This window comes from Balearica regulorum, chromosome 18, assembly GCF_011004875.1.
Source record: "Balearica regulorum gibbericeps isolate bBalReg1 chromosome 18, bBalReg1.pri, whole genome shotgun sequence".
Lineage (NCBI taxonomy): Eukaryota > Metazoa > Chordata > Aves > Gruiformes > Gruidae > Balearica > Balearica regulorum.
In genome coordinates, this window is record NC_046201.1 from 9,576,552 (window position 1) to 9,595,937 (window position 19,386).

Genomic DNA, 19,386 nt, shown 5'->3' on the forward strand with positions numbered 1-19,386 from the left:
GAGATTATTCCCTCCCGGTGCAGCTTAAATCCTGAGTCACTGGTAAATAAAAGCTGCGCCAAAAAAATGGATCTGCTGAGCCGAGAGGCACCCAGACGCTTTTAGCAACATCGTGAGAAATACCTGTCTGTTTTGGCTGAATAAAATCCCTCCGCATACGCACCTATCGGAATTTACTATCCCCCGCTGTAATCCTCAGCAGCTAGTTGCCTTTTTACAGCCGAACACAACCGCGGCCCCGGCTTTTGGAGGTGAAATTCAAGCCGGCGGCGGGCGGGCGCAGGGAGCTCCCGGGGGAGCGGCCGGGGCTGAGCGCTGGGGCCGCGGGCAGAGGCTGGGGGCAGGGGGAGGCCGCCAGCCCCGATGCTTCCCACACACACACACACACACCCCCACCCCCCTCCTCCTCCTCCACCCCCCGGAGGCTCCGCCGCAGCCCCGGCAGCCGGCCGGGAAGGGGACACCGCCACCTAACGGCACCGGCACCTCCAGCCCCGCCGGAGCCTGGCAGGGAAACAGGCAGCACCCAGCGCATCCCCTGCCCCTCCTGCCCGGGGTGGGCACCGGCAGACAGCCCCCCCCCCCCCTTCCCCCCCCCCCCCCGTAGTGAGGAGCACGGTGCGCATCCCAGCATCGCCGCTTCCCGAGGCTGAGCGGTCCCTGCCCTCGGAACTGGGGGTTCCACGAGCTGCCGGTGGCAGGTCACCCCCTGCGCAGGCCGTGGGCACCCCGTTCCCAGCCCCAACACCCCCCTGGGGAGAGGGATGAGTCACTGGGAGCGAGCGACTGCGAGTCAAAGAGATGTAAGACTGAAGCCTCTGGGGATGATGGTATCTGCCCTTAGCCCACTGGAAACCAGTGATGGAGATTGCTGGGGCACAGCTGCTGCCAACCTCACTTGAAATGCAGGATGAGCCCCTCTGGGATCTTGCAAAGTCAGTCCAGGGACCTCAGCCATCTGGGCTCAGCAGGTATGTACTTCTTAGAGGCACTCAGGTGGTTAGCGAAGCCAACCAAGATGCTTCTTCCGCAGGGTTCCCCCTCCACATATGTGCTAAAAAAGCAGCAAGGATTTTCCGGAGCACTCTTTACAGGATACAGGTTTGCAAACGCCAGCTGAAGCCCTTCAAAAAGCCTCTTCTCCCTCTTTTACAGCCAGTGTAGTCCAGGAAACAGGTCTCTGGCCTGGGAAGTGGGAGATCTGACGCTGATCACTTGTGCAGCCCCAGGCGATTCACTCTGTCTCTGTACAAGTCATCAGGACCTTGTCTCCAGGTACACTCACAGCAGTCATCACCCAAAAACTCTGCCCAGAGCTGGTTTCCCTACAGCACTGTCACAGCAACATCAGTTACAGACCAGTGAACACAACACACTCCTGGGCAGGAGGAAGCACTGCCATGGCCTGGAACAAGCCTCCCAAAGCCAGGATTCCCACCAGGCCAGACAGCGGGGTACCAGCAGTACGATGCTCTGCTTAGATGAGAAGATCTTAAAAGCTCTTTGTTTACAGAGTGGGTAGAGCCAGGGACCAGGTGGTACAACAGCTCACGGACTGGTCCACACCAGGTGCTTCTGAGGAAGGTGCAGAGATACAGATGCTCGCACAGGACCAGGCTGTTCCCTGATCTCAAATAGGGACCTGCCCAAACCTTGAAGTCCAAGCGAACATCTCGGAGACAGCAAAACAGAGGGAGGCCATGACTTGCGGTAGCTCACACAAGTCAGCGGCCCAGGGACAAAATGCCCGACCCAAGCACTGAAAGCAGCCTTACCCACACGGCTGTGCAGCTCTGCCCAACAGGGCTGCTCTCACCGGGCTGATGGCAAAGCAGAAACAGGCCCCTGGGCTCAAAACCTGGGTCCAGGTCTTGATCCAGGCTCCCCAACCTGCAGTTTCACACCACTTGACTCCCCAGGAGCTGCCTTCCAGCTTCTTAGGTGTCCCTCAAAGCAAGCGCCCCTGCCAAGCATTCAGGATTTTACCTCTTTCCATTTGTCCCCATAAACCACCCAGGTGGACTCAAACACACACTGCCCTTGGCAAAGGCTCTGGCTTCATCGGAGATGCTCAGCCATTGTGAGTCCCTCCATCCCGTGTAGGCTGGGCAGACCTGGTGCTCCCTGCCACTGCACAGCATCAGGTGCTCAGAAAACACCCAGCACCCACTGAGCATGTGCCCCCGGCCCCGAAACCCCCCGTGTCAGCCTCCCTCCTCATCAGCAAGGTCTTGCCTAGGTCACCAAAGGCCCTGCTCCAGCACTATGACCAAGAACTTGAAGTGTGGAAAGAAAAAGCATCTGCAAGTAATAAAGCAAGCAGGCCCTGCGCTCATCGGGAAGGGAAGGGGAGCGTGTTACGTGCAGGCAAGCAGCCCCAGCTGGCAGAGGGTGGGCTGCCAGCAAGGGGGTGCCCCAGGTTGGGAAACCACGGAAGGAGAGCCCAGCATGGGGGGAGTCAGGGAGAGAGTCATTTCTGAATATGTGGACCAACACCTTCAGCAGCAGCCATATCGAGGGTGCCCGCGCTTCTGTGCCTTGATCCCATTTCTCCAAACCCAATGGGATTTTGAAGAATCAATATTTCAGACAACAAAAGAACCAAAATCGGAGTATTTCTCTGCTCCAGTGCACCAGAGATCAAATTTGGTTGTCTTGATGATAGGGTTTAATTCTGCAGATCAGCCAGGAGTGAAATGCAAACATGTATTTCCACAGCCTCAAGCCACAACCTTCCTGCCAGTTCGTGGTCAAAGCTGCAACCTGGAGACGTTGCAGAGCTAACGGCAGGCTCCCCCACAAGCCCTGCACCCAAGGAATCACACTTACCGCTCCTCAAATTGGTTTAACTAGAAACCAGAATTTGCTCCAAGAATGACTGCTTTAGTTTATAAAGTATCTGGGTAATGATGTAATCACAAAATTAATACGGACCTGTTTACCTAGCCTCAATTTCACATGGACATGGACAAGGCCAAGGGAAAAAAAAAAATCTTCATTTTGATACAAAAAAGACATTTTTTGCAATGAGAACAGTCAATCACTAGAACAACCTCCCCAGGGACATGGTAGAGTCCCCATCACTGGAGGTTTTCAAGTTGTGATTGGACATGGTGCTAGATGATCTCACCCAGGCTCTCTTTCCCACGAAACACTGGGCCAGGTGATCTTTTGCGGTCCCTTCCAACATGGGCTGTTCTACAATTCTATGAAAAAATGTGCTTTCAGGTTTATGGCGTGATTATTGCCTGTAAAACTAATGCATTTTATTCACCTGTAAAATCATGCCCATTCTCTCCTGAGCCACAAAACCGAGCTATTTATAAATCTCTAACACTCTTGGCACTGGCATCCCATCGCTTTTTTGAATGAAGGGCTATTCCGCCTCACCTGCCACTCGAACAGCAGCTCCATCCAGCAGCAAGGGCTCACAGTCTTCCTGCACCGGGGATGCAGTACGCTGGTGCGAGCGCAGGACAAATAAATCTAACAGCAGCAGCCTGAAGTGCTAGAGGAGAGGCAGAGGAGTTGCTATACCTCACTCAGAGATGACCACGGGGAAATGAATTTTCAGCGTTGGTGCTTAGGAAGGAAGCTGCCCTTGCACAAACAGAAGACGCTGTGAAGCGGCAGTGGGCACAGCCCAAGAAACTCAGTGTAAAGGGATCATTGTCCATGGACGTTGGTTAAGCACGTACGTAAAAGATGCTGTCTCCATCAGCTATTCAGACCAGCCATCAAGCACTGCTTCAGATCCCCGTTTTAGAGACTCACGACTCCCTTTGCTGCAGTGTCAGAACAGCTCCAAGTTCCCAGCTGCGCTGCTGAGCTCCTGCCCGCAGGCGGGCACTGCTGCGATCACCCCTCTGCCTACATCACCCCTTCGCCAGAGAGACCCAAGCACCAGATCCTTACCCAAAATCAAAGGGTAACGGGATCACAATGTCCTTTCCCAAGTACTTACACATAATCTGGGCAGAGCAAGAAATTCCACCTGAATTTTCTCAGGTATCCGACCGTCCCTGAAACGGGGCTCGCTGCCCATCAGGACCTTCCCTACTGCCAGTACGATGCCAGGGTCCGGCTGCAGAGCCCTGAGCCCAACTGAGTGCTCACAGCACAAGGCATCGCTGCTCTCTAACAAATTATTCTGTCCATTGGTTACAGCTGCAAGTACCACGTGGAGAAGCCAACAGGACATAGATATTGTGATTCTGAGATCATTAAGGCAACAGAAGACATGTGTTGACCCAGACATACTTCCCTAACTACGTACTTGCTCCTAACTCAGCATTATGGTATGCTGGACCTTGGAAGCACCCTGACTTGCATGAGAAACGTCCTCCCTCACCCCAGCAGCATGGGAAACGCTCTGCCGGGAGGCTCCGAGTCATCCAGCAAAGCACAAAGCAGGAGGGCAGGCAGCAAAGGAGCTCCTGCCCCGGCGTTAGCCAAGTTCAACAGAGTGTTGAGGAGCGATACCTGTGCTGTCAGGCAAGAGATGAGTTGTGCCCCACAACAGGATTGTATTTAATGGAGATGAGCAGAAATGCAAGCAGGTTTAAAGGCAGACATCAGGAAATGGATAATGCTTCATACCTTGACACGCCTCAGACAACTGCGGGAATGCATCCGCTGGCCAGGCAGGAGCAGGCAGCCAAGAGCGGGCTGGGAGCAGCACAGAGCACGCTGCAAACACAACCGTCTGCAGAAGCAACTTCGCAGCCTCATGAAACCCAAGCCCTTCCCTGAGAGAGGGCCTGCACGGACCTACTATTAAATGAGTCGAAACCTGCAGTCACAACAGGCTTCTAGGATGAAGGTAAATGCTTGAACAAAAAAAGCTGGTGAAAAAAGCTGCACGTAGTTTTTACAGCGCATAGCAGGCAAGCCCACGGCCTCGGGGGATGAGGATCACACGCTGCAGCAAACATGGCCAGCACCAGGCAGGGACACAAGCAGCAGGACACCGACGGCAGAAGGGAGGGCCAAGGACAGCCACCAAGGCGGGACACAGGAAGGTGTCCCTAGGGACCAGGGCTGGATCAGCACAGTGTGATCTAACAGGAGGTAGAACCACCCAGACTGTAAATGCCCGATCTGGTGTCCCACATGTGTGACGTGCTGCAAGCCAGGGGAAAAAGGAAAAATGTTTGGTAAAAGAAAGCGTACAGCTGTGAGAAAACCACTAAGAACACACGTCAGGCTTTTATCTACCATTTCCTAAGAATAACAGGGAGAGCAAGAAACCTGAGACAGTAAAGATAGCTGGAGTGACCAGAAGCAACCCCAACCCCTCTGCCCTGCTACAAACATTTTAAATATTAGCTTCTATAAAAAAACCTGACCAAACAAGCACATTCCCTCCCAACAACCCTTCACACCTCCAGCATCGACATACAGGGTCGCTGCTTTCCTGCTCCTCGGTCCAGGCACGTGATACTTCCCAGGTGTCCCTGAGGACCACTGCAGATGCTCTGCCTTGATGCATTTAGTCTGAGAGCTGCTGCCTGCGCAGCCCCCAAAAGCCGCACGCTGCAAACAGGGGCCGTCTCCTCACTGCTCGGATCATTTAGGTGTGTAGTATGACATATAGAACCGTGTTAAACTCTATACGAATATGCACACACAGACATATCCATAGCCGATAAACAGAACACTGAAACATGAAGAATGATCACCAGTGGGTTAAGAAACAGTTCATCCTTCCTTCTGGAGTTCAGGATTGCCTCCAAGCACCTACAGCAGTCCCAGCTGCTGGGCCCTAACACGTGCCACTCACTGCCGTCAGGTGTTACCCACTCATCATCATTTCTTAACTCTTAAAATGGGTTTTCACAGTGCAATTTTAAAGATAGCATTAATAATTTACCTGGGAGATCAGACCTCCTTTCCCATCAGGGTTGCACCCATCCTGTCACCTTCATCATCGCAGTAACCAAAACCCCCCGGGGTGCTGTGGGCCCTGCCTTTTCTTTTGAGAAGAGGTGAGAGACTCCCTAACATTAATAATTAAGGCTTTGTAGAAAGATCTGGACTAGCCAAAAGAGCCATCCGCTAGGAAAAGACAGGAGAGCCATCTCCAGGCCGCTGCCACCAAAGCAATCTGCCAAGGCAGAGAGAAGGGGCAGATGTGCGGAACACAGCAGCCCCAGGGCACAGCTCCCCGGCCCCAAAACCGCTGCAGGAGGATGCCTGGAAACAAGTTCATTTAGAGCTAAGGCTGTTCATGCAGCAGTAGCCCATGGAAATGCGTGAGAGAGATGGTTTAAGCACATTAAAAGGGACTAGCAGGTTATGAGAGATTGTTTCTTAGACCGGCACCCAAAGGCACCGCCCGAGACTGGTACCTTGTAACAGAGACCGAGGAAGACCCTCGCTGCCCCGGAGCAGACCATGAGCCAGTCGCAGAGCTGTAGCATCACCCTGCGCCTGCAATGCCTTCCCCCGAAGCACGAGGCGCTTCTCATCGTCAGATCCTGGATCGGGGGCACCGCTCTGCACAAGGAAGCCTGTGACTCTCCCCGGGGAGAGGAGACCCCATGGGACGCGCTGAGCTCTAGCAGCTGTGGGAAAGCAGCCCTCAAAGAAGAGGCCAGGCCCAATTCCCACCCGCCCCGGGGTGCCCTCGCACCATCCGGCAGCCACACGCTCAGCTCAGGAGTCAGCTAATTCCCACCCACAGCAGAGTATTAATTAAAAGCATGTTTAGGGCCAGAACAGCAACTGGGACGTGGCCCCCAGCGCTACACAGATCTGCTTTCATCTGAGTCATCTTTCCGTTAGTCACTAAAGCCAGAGCCCCGGCTGTCCCGCTGCCTGCACGGCCACGGCGAGGAGGAGCCTGGGGCAGGCTGAGCTCTGCTGCCCGCTCCTCTCCTTCACCAGCACGGCGGTGCCAGAGCCCACAGCTCCGCGAGACCCCCTGGGCACGTCGGCTGGCACAGCCCGCTCAGGTGCCGGCAGTGGCAGGACCGCTGCGAGCCGAGCGGCTCGCCCTGTGAATCTGTGCTGCACCATGGACCTGGGAACCAACAGCGTGGCCTGGTGACACTGTCACTTTTGTGTCCCAAATCTCTTCGACCACAGTTTTCCTCTGCCCCAAGCACGGGTTTAGCATTCCCTCCGACACTGCCCCGCTGAGCGCCCTGCCTGCCCTGAGTTCTCCAAGCAGGGACCTGTGGAGAAGACCCCAGCCCAGCCCTACCCGGCCCGTATTTCGTGCTGGAGCCACACATCAGAAACACGACTGAGATGGCCGGCACGGCTCTGGGGTCCCACGCAGTACATCGCCCGCTCGTGCTTGAGTGCTGCCGCGTTCAGCATCCCACACCAAGCCCCTGGGCACAACCGCCTTAGGTCAAGGCACACACTACGCCTACTTACGCCTGCCCCAGGCCACCAAGCACACCCGCGTGCCTTGCCTGCTGCCTGCCTCCCTGCCCGCAGCTCAGCCGCATCTGAACCACCCACAGAAAAGCCGGTTCCAGCAGAGGTCAGTGAAACACGTACGCGCTTGGACATCATCAAGTTGCAAGCATTGCTCGTGCTCCTGGGAGTCAGCAAGAGCTCTTGCATCTTTGCACAGACATTCAGCCAGGGTCTCCCTGCCCGTTGGGGTCCCAGGGTGCTGCACACCCCAGGAGCGGGTGACAGTCGGCCCAGCTGCTCCGTGCAGCAGCTGAATATGATGTGCAGGTCACGGACCAAGAGAAACCCACTTTGGGTGCTGTTCTGGAACAAAAAGCTCCAGATCACATCACAGCACATCACCCTTTTCTCACCAGCAACCCTTTGCAGAGCCCCCACCCCGCCTCTGTTTGGAGAGAGGGGACCCAGCGCTGCACCGAGGATGGGACAGGACATGTGAAGGGCCAAACCACAGCAGCACCAAATCGTCCCTGCCACCCCAATCCTCTCCCCCACGTCCCTGCCTCGGAGGCCTGCACACAGAGGCGATCCCAGCCCAAAGCCCTGTGCTGCTCCAACACCCAACAGGCTCCGAGTTACGAGCAGCTCTCAGGAATGCTTTGAAGTGGCTCAAACCAGAGGAGAAAGCACGAGCAAGAGATGGAGAGAGGGACGAGAAGGTGCCATCCGCGCTCTCCAGAGGCGGTGGGGAGCGGAGGATGCTCCCGCAGGTAAGTCCCTGTCCCATGGCACCCGGTGCCCCCCAGACGGGGCCCTGAGGAGCTGGTACAGACCAGCCATAGCAGCAGCTTTCTCCGGCCACAGTTTCACTCCACCCTGGCTTGAGCATTTCCTCTCATCCCTGTGGTTTCCCTCCCAGCGCCGATGCCCAGCAGCCGGCCGGGAACGCCCAGGAGAAGAGGCCTCGTGCCTCCCCTGGGCTGCCGTGCCGGAGGAGGGCGAGCTGCGCCATGCCGTGCGGGAGGAGGGAGACCCGCCGCTGGGCTGCAGCACACCGGGACTGCCAACGCTGGCACAGACACATGCTTTGATGGCGGCCGTCCTGCTCGCGCACGCAGGGAGCGAGCCTCGTGGGTGACGCCGCACCGCCTGTCCCCTCACCCTGCCAGCAGTTACGGTCCCAGAAACATCTCGCTGCAACATCGCTCCCCGACGGCTCGACGTACCCGAGAGCAGCTTTTGGAACCACTCAGACATGTACCATTAGGGGGGATTTGCAGGGAAGCTGGGGAATTAAATAGAGTTATTCATTCCTCTGCTAACTGCCCCCCACCCGAACGCCCCCACACGTGGCCAGCAAGGTGAGGCACACACCAAGTCACTGGCCACCAGCTCCGGCATCGCACGAGGAATGGCCACGGGACACGCAGGCAGCCCCTGCCCGGCCGAGCAGGCAGGATGGCAGGGCAAAAAGCTGGGGGAAGATACTTTGGCAAGCAGGGAAAGCTCAACCACAACACACACACAAACTCAGGAGCCAACCTTCAGAGCAGAAATGCGTCTCCATGCCAAGAGCTCGGCTATTTTCCTCCCTCTTCCCGGCTCGCAGCTCTGAGCTAACAGGCTCAGCATTCATCCCCCCGCGCTGTGCGGCACATGGGAGCGGAGCGGAGCGGGGGGAGAGAGGCTCAAATGAAATCCAGACCTAGAAAGCAGTTTCTTTTTCCCCCCTCGCTTCCCCCCTCTTCCCCCCCGGCTTCTGCTGGAACCACCTTCTGTCTGGAGGGCTCAGGAGGATGGGGGGCGGGGGGGGGGGAAGAAATGCAGAAAGGAAGCATTGCAAAAAAAAAAAAAAAAGAAAAAATAAATAAAGGAATCAGCTGAAATCCACTCGGAGCGTGGCTGTTTCTCCTCTTAAAGTGCAGAAGCTGCTGGAAAGGTAGGAGGGCAGAGGCAGAATCTAACATATTAAAAGATCAATAGCCTACCTGAAATCCGGTCCCTCTCCATTACTACGGGATATATTTAGCATCCGCGTGTCACGGCCGTCCCTTTTTTCGGTGGCGTCCCCTTCTTTCCCCCACTCTCCCTCCCTCCTTGCCTTGCCTCCTCCTCCTCCTCTTCCAAAAAAAGCTCTTTGTCTGGTCTAATTTCTTCAATCTGTTGCAATCATGAATGCATCCAAATTACCACATTTCCATGTGCTGATCATATGTTTGTGCTCCAAACTGAAGTAGCTTTGTCTCTTTGAAATGAAAAGGAAGAGTAAGAGAGGAAGAGAAAGGAGGAAGAAAAAAGAAAAAGGGGGTGCATGACCCAAAAAATCCCGTAACTCCCTGAAATACTCCACCAGGCGCAGGAAAACTGGAAATCCCAAGTCCTCTGTAAAACAGTCTTAAAGCTACAGCATGTGAGCATCCAGGGGAACACGCCAGCCTCCACAGCTCCCTCTTAATATCCACCAGGAGATGCTTAAGGAACTTGGCTCCTCACAATAACAGAGTGAACAACTCATCCAGCTTCTCAAATCTCTCCCCGTTTCCCCCGTCTTATTTTCCTGCTATTTCCTCTATCCCCTCCTCCTTCCTTGGCTCCAGCATTTTAAAAGAGCGCAGATCCTGCGCGTTCCCCCTCCCTGCCAGGTCTGAAGTTCCGATTCATGCATAAACTATTCAGCTGATGCAGGCTGACTTCATTCCCAGCACAGCATCATGGGCTGCCGCTGCTGCTACCAGGCAGGACCCGAGCGCTGCACATGTTTACTCGCCCTGTGCAACCCGACGGAGAGCTTCGCTGCCGGCCCTGGCACCGAGCCCCCACTTCGCCTTCCTCCCTCCTCTGCAAAGCGGCGATAAGGGGAGGATTTCTGCAGCCAGCCTGAAAGCGATAGTGAAAGTCTCTGCCCTGGGTAGAAGCTCTCGGTCGTTCTCCTCGGTCCGACGGTGGGATCTGAGAGCAGTTTTCCCTCCCCGCAATGCCCAGGCAGGGCACGGGGATGCAGAGGGAGGGGAGCAGCCCCGCGGAGCCGGTCACCAGATCCTCCTCTCTCCAGCCGGGATGGAGGGATGCACGGCTGCGGCGATGGGCTGGCCCGCTTGGAAACTTCCACTTGGCCGGTGGCCAGGGCAGGCAGCAGGGACGCCGTGTTAGCACCTCCGCCGAGACGGTGCCCACGCTGCCCAGACCTCCCCGCGCCACCCTCCCGTGTCATCCGCCGCCGATTCTTATTGATAGTGCAGAGCCTGAGTCACCCAGCCAGATGTACGGGCACAGCCTCTGCCCCAGAGCCGGCGAACGAGCCATCGCTCCGGCAGGCACGGCAGGGATGGCAGGGATGGCACTGCTGCTAAGCGGGCCAGGTGTGCTGGCAGGAGCGCTCAGCACCACACGTGTAACATGTTTTTGCCTCCAAATGCTCACGGTTCACATGGAAAATCACAAGTGTGATAGCTGTGACAGAGCTCAGCACCTTCCCCCGTAGCATGGGCAGAAGGGCAAATTGTTTCCTGGCTGGATGACTCATCTCCCATTAAACTCCCAAGGAAAGACTCCAGGTGTTGCTGGGACCTTTGTACAGCCTGGACCTACCTTGCATTGCTTTTCAATGTGAAAAATCCCAGGGAACGCACGTGTTTCCCCATACGGCAGCTGATGGAGAGTCAGTGTCACCGAACCAGAGGAGGAACCCGTCTAAGGCCAAGCAGCAGGGTCAGGCCAGCACCTCCACTGCACAACAGGGAGCTGGTGGGAGGCAGTGCCAGGACGGTCCATCCCATCTAACCCCCAGTGTGTTATTCCTTGGGCAGGGAGGTTTAGATTCCTTCCCAAATTCCTGTTTATTCTCTATTTGCTATTAAAGCTCTGTGCGTTCCTGCTGCCAGTGCCCAAGGCGTTAGAGAGGGGACAATAAGCAATGTTTTCCCAGGCACAGACCAAAACCATGTTTCCTGCCTGAGACCTCGAAGGTGCCAAACACAAAGCGAGGACCCAGGGGAGTGGCACAGCCTCACGCAGCACAAAATCCAGTCCACTGCCTCCGCCGAGCAGCCTCTATTGCTGAGCTCCTTACGCTGGAGAGGAAAGGAAAAGCTCAGGGGAAGTACCAAGAAAGGAAGAAGGTGAATGGAAAGGAAGAAGGGATGGGAGCAGCACACATTTGTAGACTTTAACCCATGGAGACCCAGGTGATCAGGAGGGAACAAGGCAAAGGCATCATTTCTCACGGCGCAGATCATCACAAGGCACTCAGTGAAGGAATCCAAACAATGATTTATACAATTAAACTTTAAATTCATAAAACCTCCAGGTTGATGCTCTCATTCAGACTTCAAGTCCTCAAGTAAATTTTAATGGATTCGCTTTCAAGGCGCGGCCGCGTGTCCCCATTCGAAGCAGCGTTGGCAAAGCACTCCTGCCACCGCCGTGGGTGGCAGTGGCACCGGGGTGTCTGCGTTTGAGAAATTCAGGTGCTCAGCCACGCCGTGCCCACAATGCCAGCATTGGGGCTTGCTCCCATGCGAAGGTGTGGTTCCAGCAACCCGCCTGTTACATGGCTGGGGGGTCCCTCACCCTCCTCGGTGTTTGAGGAGCTCCCCACGTGCCTGTTTAAATGAGTATTTGGTGGTCTGTGTATTGTAGAAATCTATATAAAGATAAAACATATTGCATTTTTAATACTACTGCTAAAAGGGTTGGGGGGGAAGTCGAGCACATCTAGGGTTTGGGAAGGGGACAGAAGAGTCCCCTGGCTGGGGCTGTTTTCTCAGGGTTCAAGGCCCCCCAGGGCTGTCTTTTGGCAGAGCCAGGAGAGTGAAAAAGCAGGAGCAACTTTTAGGAAACCACCGCTACCTGCCATATAAAGATAAACCCAATTTCCATTTGCAAACAAGAAGCTGAAACAAAGCAGGAGCCTTGCTCCGCTGCAGCCCTGCACGTGCTGAAGCTGGCACAGGGGTGCACGCTTTCCCTCGCCCCACCTCGCAGGTTTAAACATTTCCACGGGTGTCAGCCAGCAGGAAGCACTGCCATGTGCAGAGAAAGCTAGGAAGGAAATCACAAGAAAGTAAACCAAACCCTGCTCCAGGCTCAGTTTGAATTTTCTCTCTCCCACCTTTTCTAGGCTAGCCCAGCAACACCCGAGCCCTCTGCTAAGCGACACGCTGCTTGCTGTGCACCAACACGCAGATCAGCAGGGAAGGTGCCGTGAAGACAACACAAGCACACCCCCAACCATGGGCACGGCGGTCCTGCCGGAGCGTGGGACTTCGGTGGGCAGCCAGGAGAGGATTTAGGACTACTGACACTGTCACCAGCCATAACAGCGGCCACCATGGTACGGACGCCTGCAGGCATTCAGGTAGATCCTGTTTACAATTCCTTGTCTTTCTCTCTAGCTTTATGCTGAGATTACGTTCCTGTGGCCTTCCATCCAACGGAAGAGTTATTTTCTTTTCTACTTGGTTCCCATAGTCACAGTCGGCCACTTCTACCACACTTTTAGCGAACCAGTCAGGTGTTAACCTTATAACCCCAGCCCTGCTGCTGAGCGAGCTGGAAAGGATGAACGCTGCAAGTCCATGCAGGGATCAGAGGTTCAAACTGCATTGACAAAGGTGCCGGAGCAGCCAAAGACCTCCAGGGCCTGGAGAGGCAGGAAAAATGGGGATACAACTGGTTCTTTCACAAGCTCAGCTATCTGCAGCGTTAGCGAGCTGGGAGGAGAGTACAGAGGGGGAGGACAGTGCGGCAGAGCAGAACATACCTAAATCAAATTATGTTCAGTGAAGCATTTTCACATGAGGAAATACAGGTCCCAACTCAAACAGTGCAATCAAGTGTTACTCCATTATATTCCCTCTATGCCATTTACCCCCAGGCTGGACCCAGCCAGCAGATGACAGTATCTGAGCCTCCGCCGACTGCTCCAAGAACATTTCATTTACATTTATATGAGCCTTGAAGACACGGAAGAAAGAAAACGCTGGCTAAAATTCTCCTTTTTCATCTAAAAAAAACCCCAACAACCAAACCAAGGAGATATCCCTCTGTCCAAGGGAGGTACTTATCCTCTGAATGCTGCTGCCCCGCTCTCTGCCAGTTATTTTTCCTTTGCCTCCCCACTCCTCCTTCCCCCCTCTCCCAGCTGGGCAGACGTGGAGCTGCCCTACCCTGGACTGCGGCTCCTGGCTGCTCCGCACGTGCTGCCAAGCACTATTTTGCTCCTACCTGATTATTTCTTATGAAATTCTTTATTTGTTCAACACAAGGAAACACAGATCCCCACGAGTTACTACTTTTCCTCAGCCAAAGACCCTGCCCAGGACACAGGATTCATCTCCCCTCCTGCCCCGAGCCTACGCAGCCCCTTGAGACGATGCCTACACAAGTGTCCCTCTGTCCCGTCCCCTCCTATGGAGGGATGTATCTTTAAGGAGAGCCCCTGTTAGGGCTTCTCCTCCCTTGCTGGCTCTCAACCTCTCTGCCTGAAAGGCTCAAACTGCTGGAAATCCCTTCCATATCCTTCCCTGGGCTTTCTGCTCGCGCCGTAACACTCGTGCTGAAGTATTAATAGCAGCTGGCAGTGCAGAGCGAAAGGTGAGGCAGGAGGACTGGACGCACACCCTCCAGGGAGAGCACAGGGAGTCTCAGATAAATGTTAACTCTTCCACAATCCTCTGCTTACGTTTTCCTTCCTGGACTCCTCCTTACCATCAGTCTTGCCCTCTCAAGACTCACTCCCTGAGTCCCCAAACTGGGGGAGTTACTCTGTACCTGAAGGTCTGTGGCCATTCCCCACTGAGCAGTCGCTGGGGGAAAGCAGGATTGCTGATGGTATTATTATATTTGCTCTTTGGAATGCCAGCTGCTTGCTCTGCACCCTCCTGCCTCCGGGGCAGGTCACTGCAACAGCTCCTGTCTGGCAGAAGGAGCCGTCAAGGAGCAAAGTCTTCAAGAGAGTTACCACCTGGGTCTCATAAGCAGACAGATTAAAGGAAGGAAGATTGCACCAAGCCCTGCAAACACCTGGGGGAGTTGCCTTTCTTTTCTCTGGGTTTATTTAAGAAGGCAGGGCACAGGTTGCATTACACACTGCTCCGCTCCACCATCCTCAGAGCAGCTTGCCCCAAGGAGCCCCGGAGCCACCCCAGCCGTGACACAGTGAGCCCAGCCGCCTGCACGCCACTGGGGTCGCAGCCAGCTGAAAAGCTGCACAATTATACCCAGGCGTGTTATACCCCGGCAGCACGGGCTCGCGGGGAGCAACGCTCTGCTCCTGCGTGTTCAAAGCAGCTCCTCTGGCGTGGAGGGAAGACCTCCCACAAGGACAGACCTGCTCAGATCTTTGTTTCACCTTTAAAAAAGCAGCTCCTAAACACAGGGGTTTTCAAAACGTTGCTGGCTACGCAGCGATCACAGGCAAGGGGCTCTCTCTGCATGGATTTCACTGTGTTACTGTGCTACAACACAACGGAGATGCTGCCTTGGTGCAACGCAGCCAGAAGACCCCACCATTGCTGTAAGTCCTGATTGCTGAAGAAGGGCCAATCCACTGAAGGAGAGAAAATGCTCCAGAACCGGGCAGCAGACCTTATTTTTGTTTAGTGACAGAACCACCCAGGCCTGACGCTTCTCCGAACATCAAAACATGTTTTGACCAGAAAGTAAACTACAAAAAAATTAAACCAAGGAGGGACCGCTCCATTGAGTCAATCAGGAATGCCTCTTGCTACTGGCACTTTCCTTGGATCTCAGGCATTGCTTTCACAGCTACCAAAAATTCAGCAGAGAGACCGCATGCCTTGCAGGTCAGCCCCGAACATCTGCAGTGCTTTATCCACTAGCCCAACTGCAGAGCTGCCTTACAAACAAGTCATCTCTCTGCAACAAAGGGCACAAAAGGCTGCGCTCTCGTCCCTTTTGCAGTCCTAGACACAAGATAAATATAGCAAGGAATAAATCGGTGCTCTCTGCCTAAGGTGCAATTATGGGTTTTGGTAAACACTAGCCACCGCCGGATGCGCCGGCCTCGGAGGCTCAGAGGATGCCTGTGGTGGGCAGCCAGGGCTCGGGAATTTGCCTCTGCCCACGTGATGAGGGACACCAGACTTTGAGGGGAAGAGGGAAAGTTGAGCAGCCACGAGCTGGTCTGCCAACATGCCCAAGAGCAATTTCCAAACTGACGTTTCAGCAACAAAAAGACGAAGAAAATAAACACCACGGAGAGACGCATGTATTCAACCGACAGAAATGTGACCACACACAGATGCTTAGGTAACCAGCACTGCATGAGCCAGCACATGCAGACCAGGTCAATACCCACCAGCCCTCCTTCGGTTCATTTTTCCTGTGCTGCTAAGGGGATGGGTGCCAGGCGCCGCACCCCACACACACGCTTCCCTAACCGTCTCACTGCTCCAGTGCCCGTGGACACCTTGGCTGGAAGCATGTCCTTTCATTCCCCAGCCCCGGGGGGGTTCCTCCCCGCCTGCTCCATCAGCTCCTGCACGGGCATCTTGGGCCAGCCACGTCCCAGCGTGGCCATGCCCCTCACAGGACATGGGCTGGGGCTGGCAGAGGTGATAATGAACATATTTCTCTCTCCCAGGGCACTGTGCTCTCCTCTAGAGGACTGGGTTGCATGTCTTTCCTCCATCCTTCACAAAAACCCCCATGTTCCACTGTCATTTCCCTTCCCCGCTCTCCCACCTCCTCTCTGCCGCAGCTGATGTGAGGTTCTCTGGAAAGGGCATCAGAAGCTTACTGTGGAGACGCCTGGTCCCAAGGTGGGAAATAACCTCACTTATGGACTACTGCTCCTGTCCTGGAGGAGTTGTACTCTGCACCTCTACATCTCCTTCCTTTGGGGGAACCCTGCGGACCTCATCCGCACATCAACAAACCCATATCCCATTCCAGTGAGGAAGACTATTATCTTAAAATAGCAGCTAAAGCCTCCAAACATTACGGAACATTAAATCCCCAGCCATTCCTGAAATACTGATTTATGTATCACTGTCTCTGGTTTCCTCACACCAGAGCCCACAGTGCCAGGTGCTGTATGAAGAAAGCATCAAAACATCTATCTACTCACCTGTGACGTCCAGTAGCCTTTTGGGACTATACATAAGAGTGGAGATGGCTCACGTGTATTGTAAGGGAACAGGACAAGGCAGTGCTGAGCGCATCCCTTCAATAGCAAACAGCCCACGGCACCTATCGCTACTCCTTAATTTCTTAGCCATGCGCACAAGCGCCTGCGCTCCCTCATTCACTGTAAGTAATGCACATCTCTGCTTGAAGCACATGGGAGCCCCCCAGGACTCCCCAGGCACCCTGGAGTCCACGTGTCTGCCTTACGCAAGCACCCTGCTCGTGTGTCCGTGCAGGAAACCAAGCACCTGAACCGAGAGCAGCCTTTTCGCTTTAACTTCTTGTTGCCTGGAGTTCAGATTTTCTGCAGAGCCGCAATCGTGGAGCTGCGCTGCTGCAGAAGGGACTCTCCAGGTTGGCTGGTGACCAAGCTTCACCCTTTGCTACTTCATCCTCGTGATGAGAAAGACCAAGAGGACACGTGTCAAATGAGGGCTTGTCACTAGGGAGCCCGAGGAGAGCAAGCTGTGCATGTGGATGCTCTTTGGCACGGAGATCTGCACAGCTGGGGTGACCAGTGCGGTGCTTTAAACAAAGGGGAATAGAGGCTGCCCAAAGAAACTCATGACCTCATCTAAGGACACATCCAAAGCAATGAGGCTGCAACCACAGGTCTGTAGTTAACCCTTCAGCTGCTCCACCAAGGTGAAAGGCACAGTCTGTGCTAAAACCATCACACTGCAAAGAGATGTCGTGCACCCCCACAGCTTCCAGCCGGACCAGAAGTGCTGCACTCTCAGCCCGCACCCCAGTATTGCGACAGGAAGCTAAAAAAGGGTGTAGTAAAGGTTCGGACAGTCTGAAGGTCTGAACCAAGGTTCCCAAACTTGGTTTGCTCGGATAGCACAATTACCTGTAGAGAGCTGTGCTGTGGTGGGCTACCCGTGTCTGCAGGAGATGCAGGAGATGTGTGACAGTTCTGGCAGCATTTCCCTGGGGAAAACTCAAAGACTTAACGGGTTTTACAGCACTCTGAACTAGCTTACGTAACGGTAATCATGTACGCTCGACTAGGGAGCCCCTGGCTTTTGATGTTTCTTTTGTTTATTTCCACTATTCTGGTTAACCTGCGACCGCACATAAGCCAATTTCTAAAGTTGTTCCCTTACAGACTCCAGGCATAAAGAGAGGAGACGATCCTCAGCGCAAGGTACTAAATCAAGAGATGGCAACAGCAAGATCTATTGGCATATCTACCTTTAACTCACTGCGTGAATTTGGAGCATCCCAAATTCCTGAACCCTGCTGAAATCAGATGTTGAAGTGATGATGCCAATTTAAGCTATGCCCACAGCTATGTGTGTTCAGCTCTTCCACCCACCCGGCCACACATCTTTCCATTTCAGCGCCCATGGGGAAGGATCCCCAGATTCACGGGCAATGCAAAAAGCACTGCTTCCATCTTCTCTGCTGCTCTATTTCCCCCAACTACGAAATGGGAACATCAATAACTATTAAAGGGAAAATGCAAGACTTAACCAGGGAAAAGCAAAATAAGACAAGACCTATCTGTGCACATCTTGTTGAAATTTTCATATCAGACTATATTCCCTGCTCTTTATTAATTCTAGCTACCAGCTCCTACAGAGACCTCCTGGGTGCGCTGGGCAGCATGGCAGTGCAGTGCCATCGTGGTCCTAAAACTCATGCCCCGAGCAAAAGCTCACAGGCTCACACCACGACCAGCACCTTTGAACCATCTCGCTCATCCTGCATCTCCAGCCCACACTTGTCCACCTGCTGTGGTGTCTGGCCCTTCTGTCTACCCCCATCAACCTAAAGGGTGGATAAGGGGCTCAAGCTGGTGCAAACACGCCTGGCATGGGAGTTCCTCCACTTTATACCCAAGAGAAGTACTTAGACAGTACGAGACACACTGCCGCGATGAAGGTTTCATGACATCAGTGAGCGTCCCTTTCTAATGCAACCCAGATAGCTGGCCTTGAGCTTCGTGACTCTCTAAATTACGCCCTACGCTTCCAAAAAGCACTGAGACAAGTTGTGGTTGATCCTTAGCCAACTGCTGATGATGCAGAAGTGGGGCCGCTTGCACCCTGTCTTTTTTGGATGGAAAAGCTGTGCCCGCCCTGGACTGCAGCTGGCCCTGGCAGCCCGCCCCTGCTCCGCTCGGCTCCAGGCGGCCGTGCAGCCGGACGAAGGCCGAAGCAGGACAGCTGAGGCACCTGCTCCCCTCCCACCCCTTTGGGACCTCTTGTGAACAAAGCACCTGACCCACAAATAGCACTGGTCCATGAGCAGTTCTTCTGCAACACAGCTGGAAGGCATCCTCCTCCCTGCATTCACCTACACAGAAAAAAAACCCAAAACCCAAACCGTGTTGGTTTAGCTAAATCAGTAAACTCTACCTTTTTCTGGACCCTCCTGCATTACCCCCGCCGGGGAAGTCCCTTCCTCTTAGCAAAAACTGAATTCTAGAGGCTGGAAACAAATCAAAGTACAGAGCACAGCTGGCTGCCCGAGAGGAACACGATGCCGATTTCTTCCACTCCAACTGCTCTGGGGCTGTTTTCTGGCCGGCTCGGGAACACATCGCTGCTCCGGATGGCAAATGTCAGCACATATTTCTCTTTCAAATTCACCAGGTACAGTTGTAGGAAAATGAAGTGGGAGTAACTTCCCTGACATGCCACTCTTAACTCTGCAAAAATACTGCCCTGAGCTACGCACATCAGGCAACAGCGGCATTTTAGGGGCCACAATTTTGATGGCGCCTTTTATAAAGGACTTCTTCCCACTTCTCCTTCTCTGCCCATTCCCAATTGCATGTTGAACAGAACCTCCAAACCACTCACAAAACTCAACCATATGGGCAGGGTCCCATGCCCTAATTGAGGGGGACAGTGC

At 54.2% G+C, this 19,386-nt stretch overlaps 1 protein-coding gene and 1 long non-coding RNA gene across 10 annotated transcripts in view; one reads left to right on the forward strand and one right to left on the reverse strand.

Moving 5' to 3' along the window:
- The window catches only part of SEPTIN9 (septin 9), a 142,545-nt gene that overhangs the window by 94,061 nt on the left and 29,098 nt on the right, over positions 1 to 19,386 (reverse strand). The window contains exon 1 of one of the 9 annotated variants that reach the window (XM_075770971.1): positions 9,360 to 10,013. The exons of 5 other annotated variants lie outside the window; for them this stretch is intronic. In XM_075770971.1, coding sequence (XP_075627086.1) covers positions 9,360 to 9,381 — 22 coding nt within the window. In that variant the 5' untranslated portion in view covers positions 9,382 to 10,013. Of the gene's footprint in view, positions 1 to 7,386; positions 7,407 to 8,204; positions 8,227 to 8,913; positions 9,062 to 9,359; positions 10,014 to 19,386 lie in introns of those variants that run through there. 3 more of the 9 variants (XM_075770965.1, XM_075770964.1, XM_075770974.1) reach the window with 3 other exon arrangements.
- LOC142604434 (uncharacterized) overlaps positions 7,165 to 19,386 on the forward strand; it is a 31,316-nt gene continuing 19,094 nt past the window's right edge. Inside the window, exons 1-2 of the long non-coding RNA XR_012838309.1 lie at positions 7,165 to 8,141; positions 12,491 to 12,727. This is a non-coding gene — a long non-coding RNA (uncharacterized LOC142604434). The remainder of the gene's footprint in view (positions 8,142 to 12,490; positions 12,728 to 19,386) is intronic.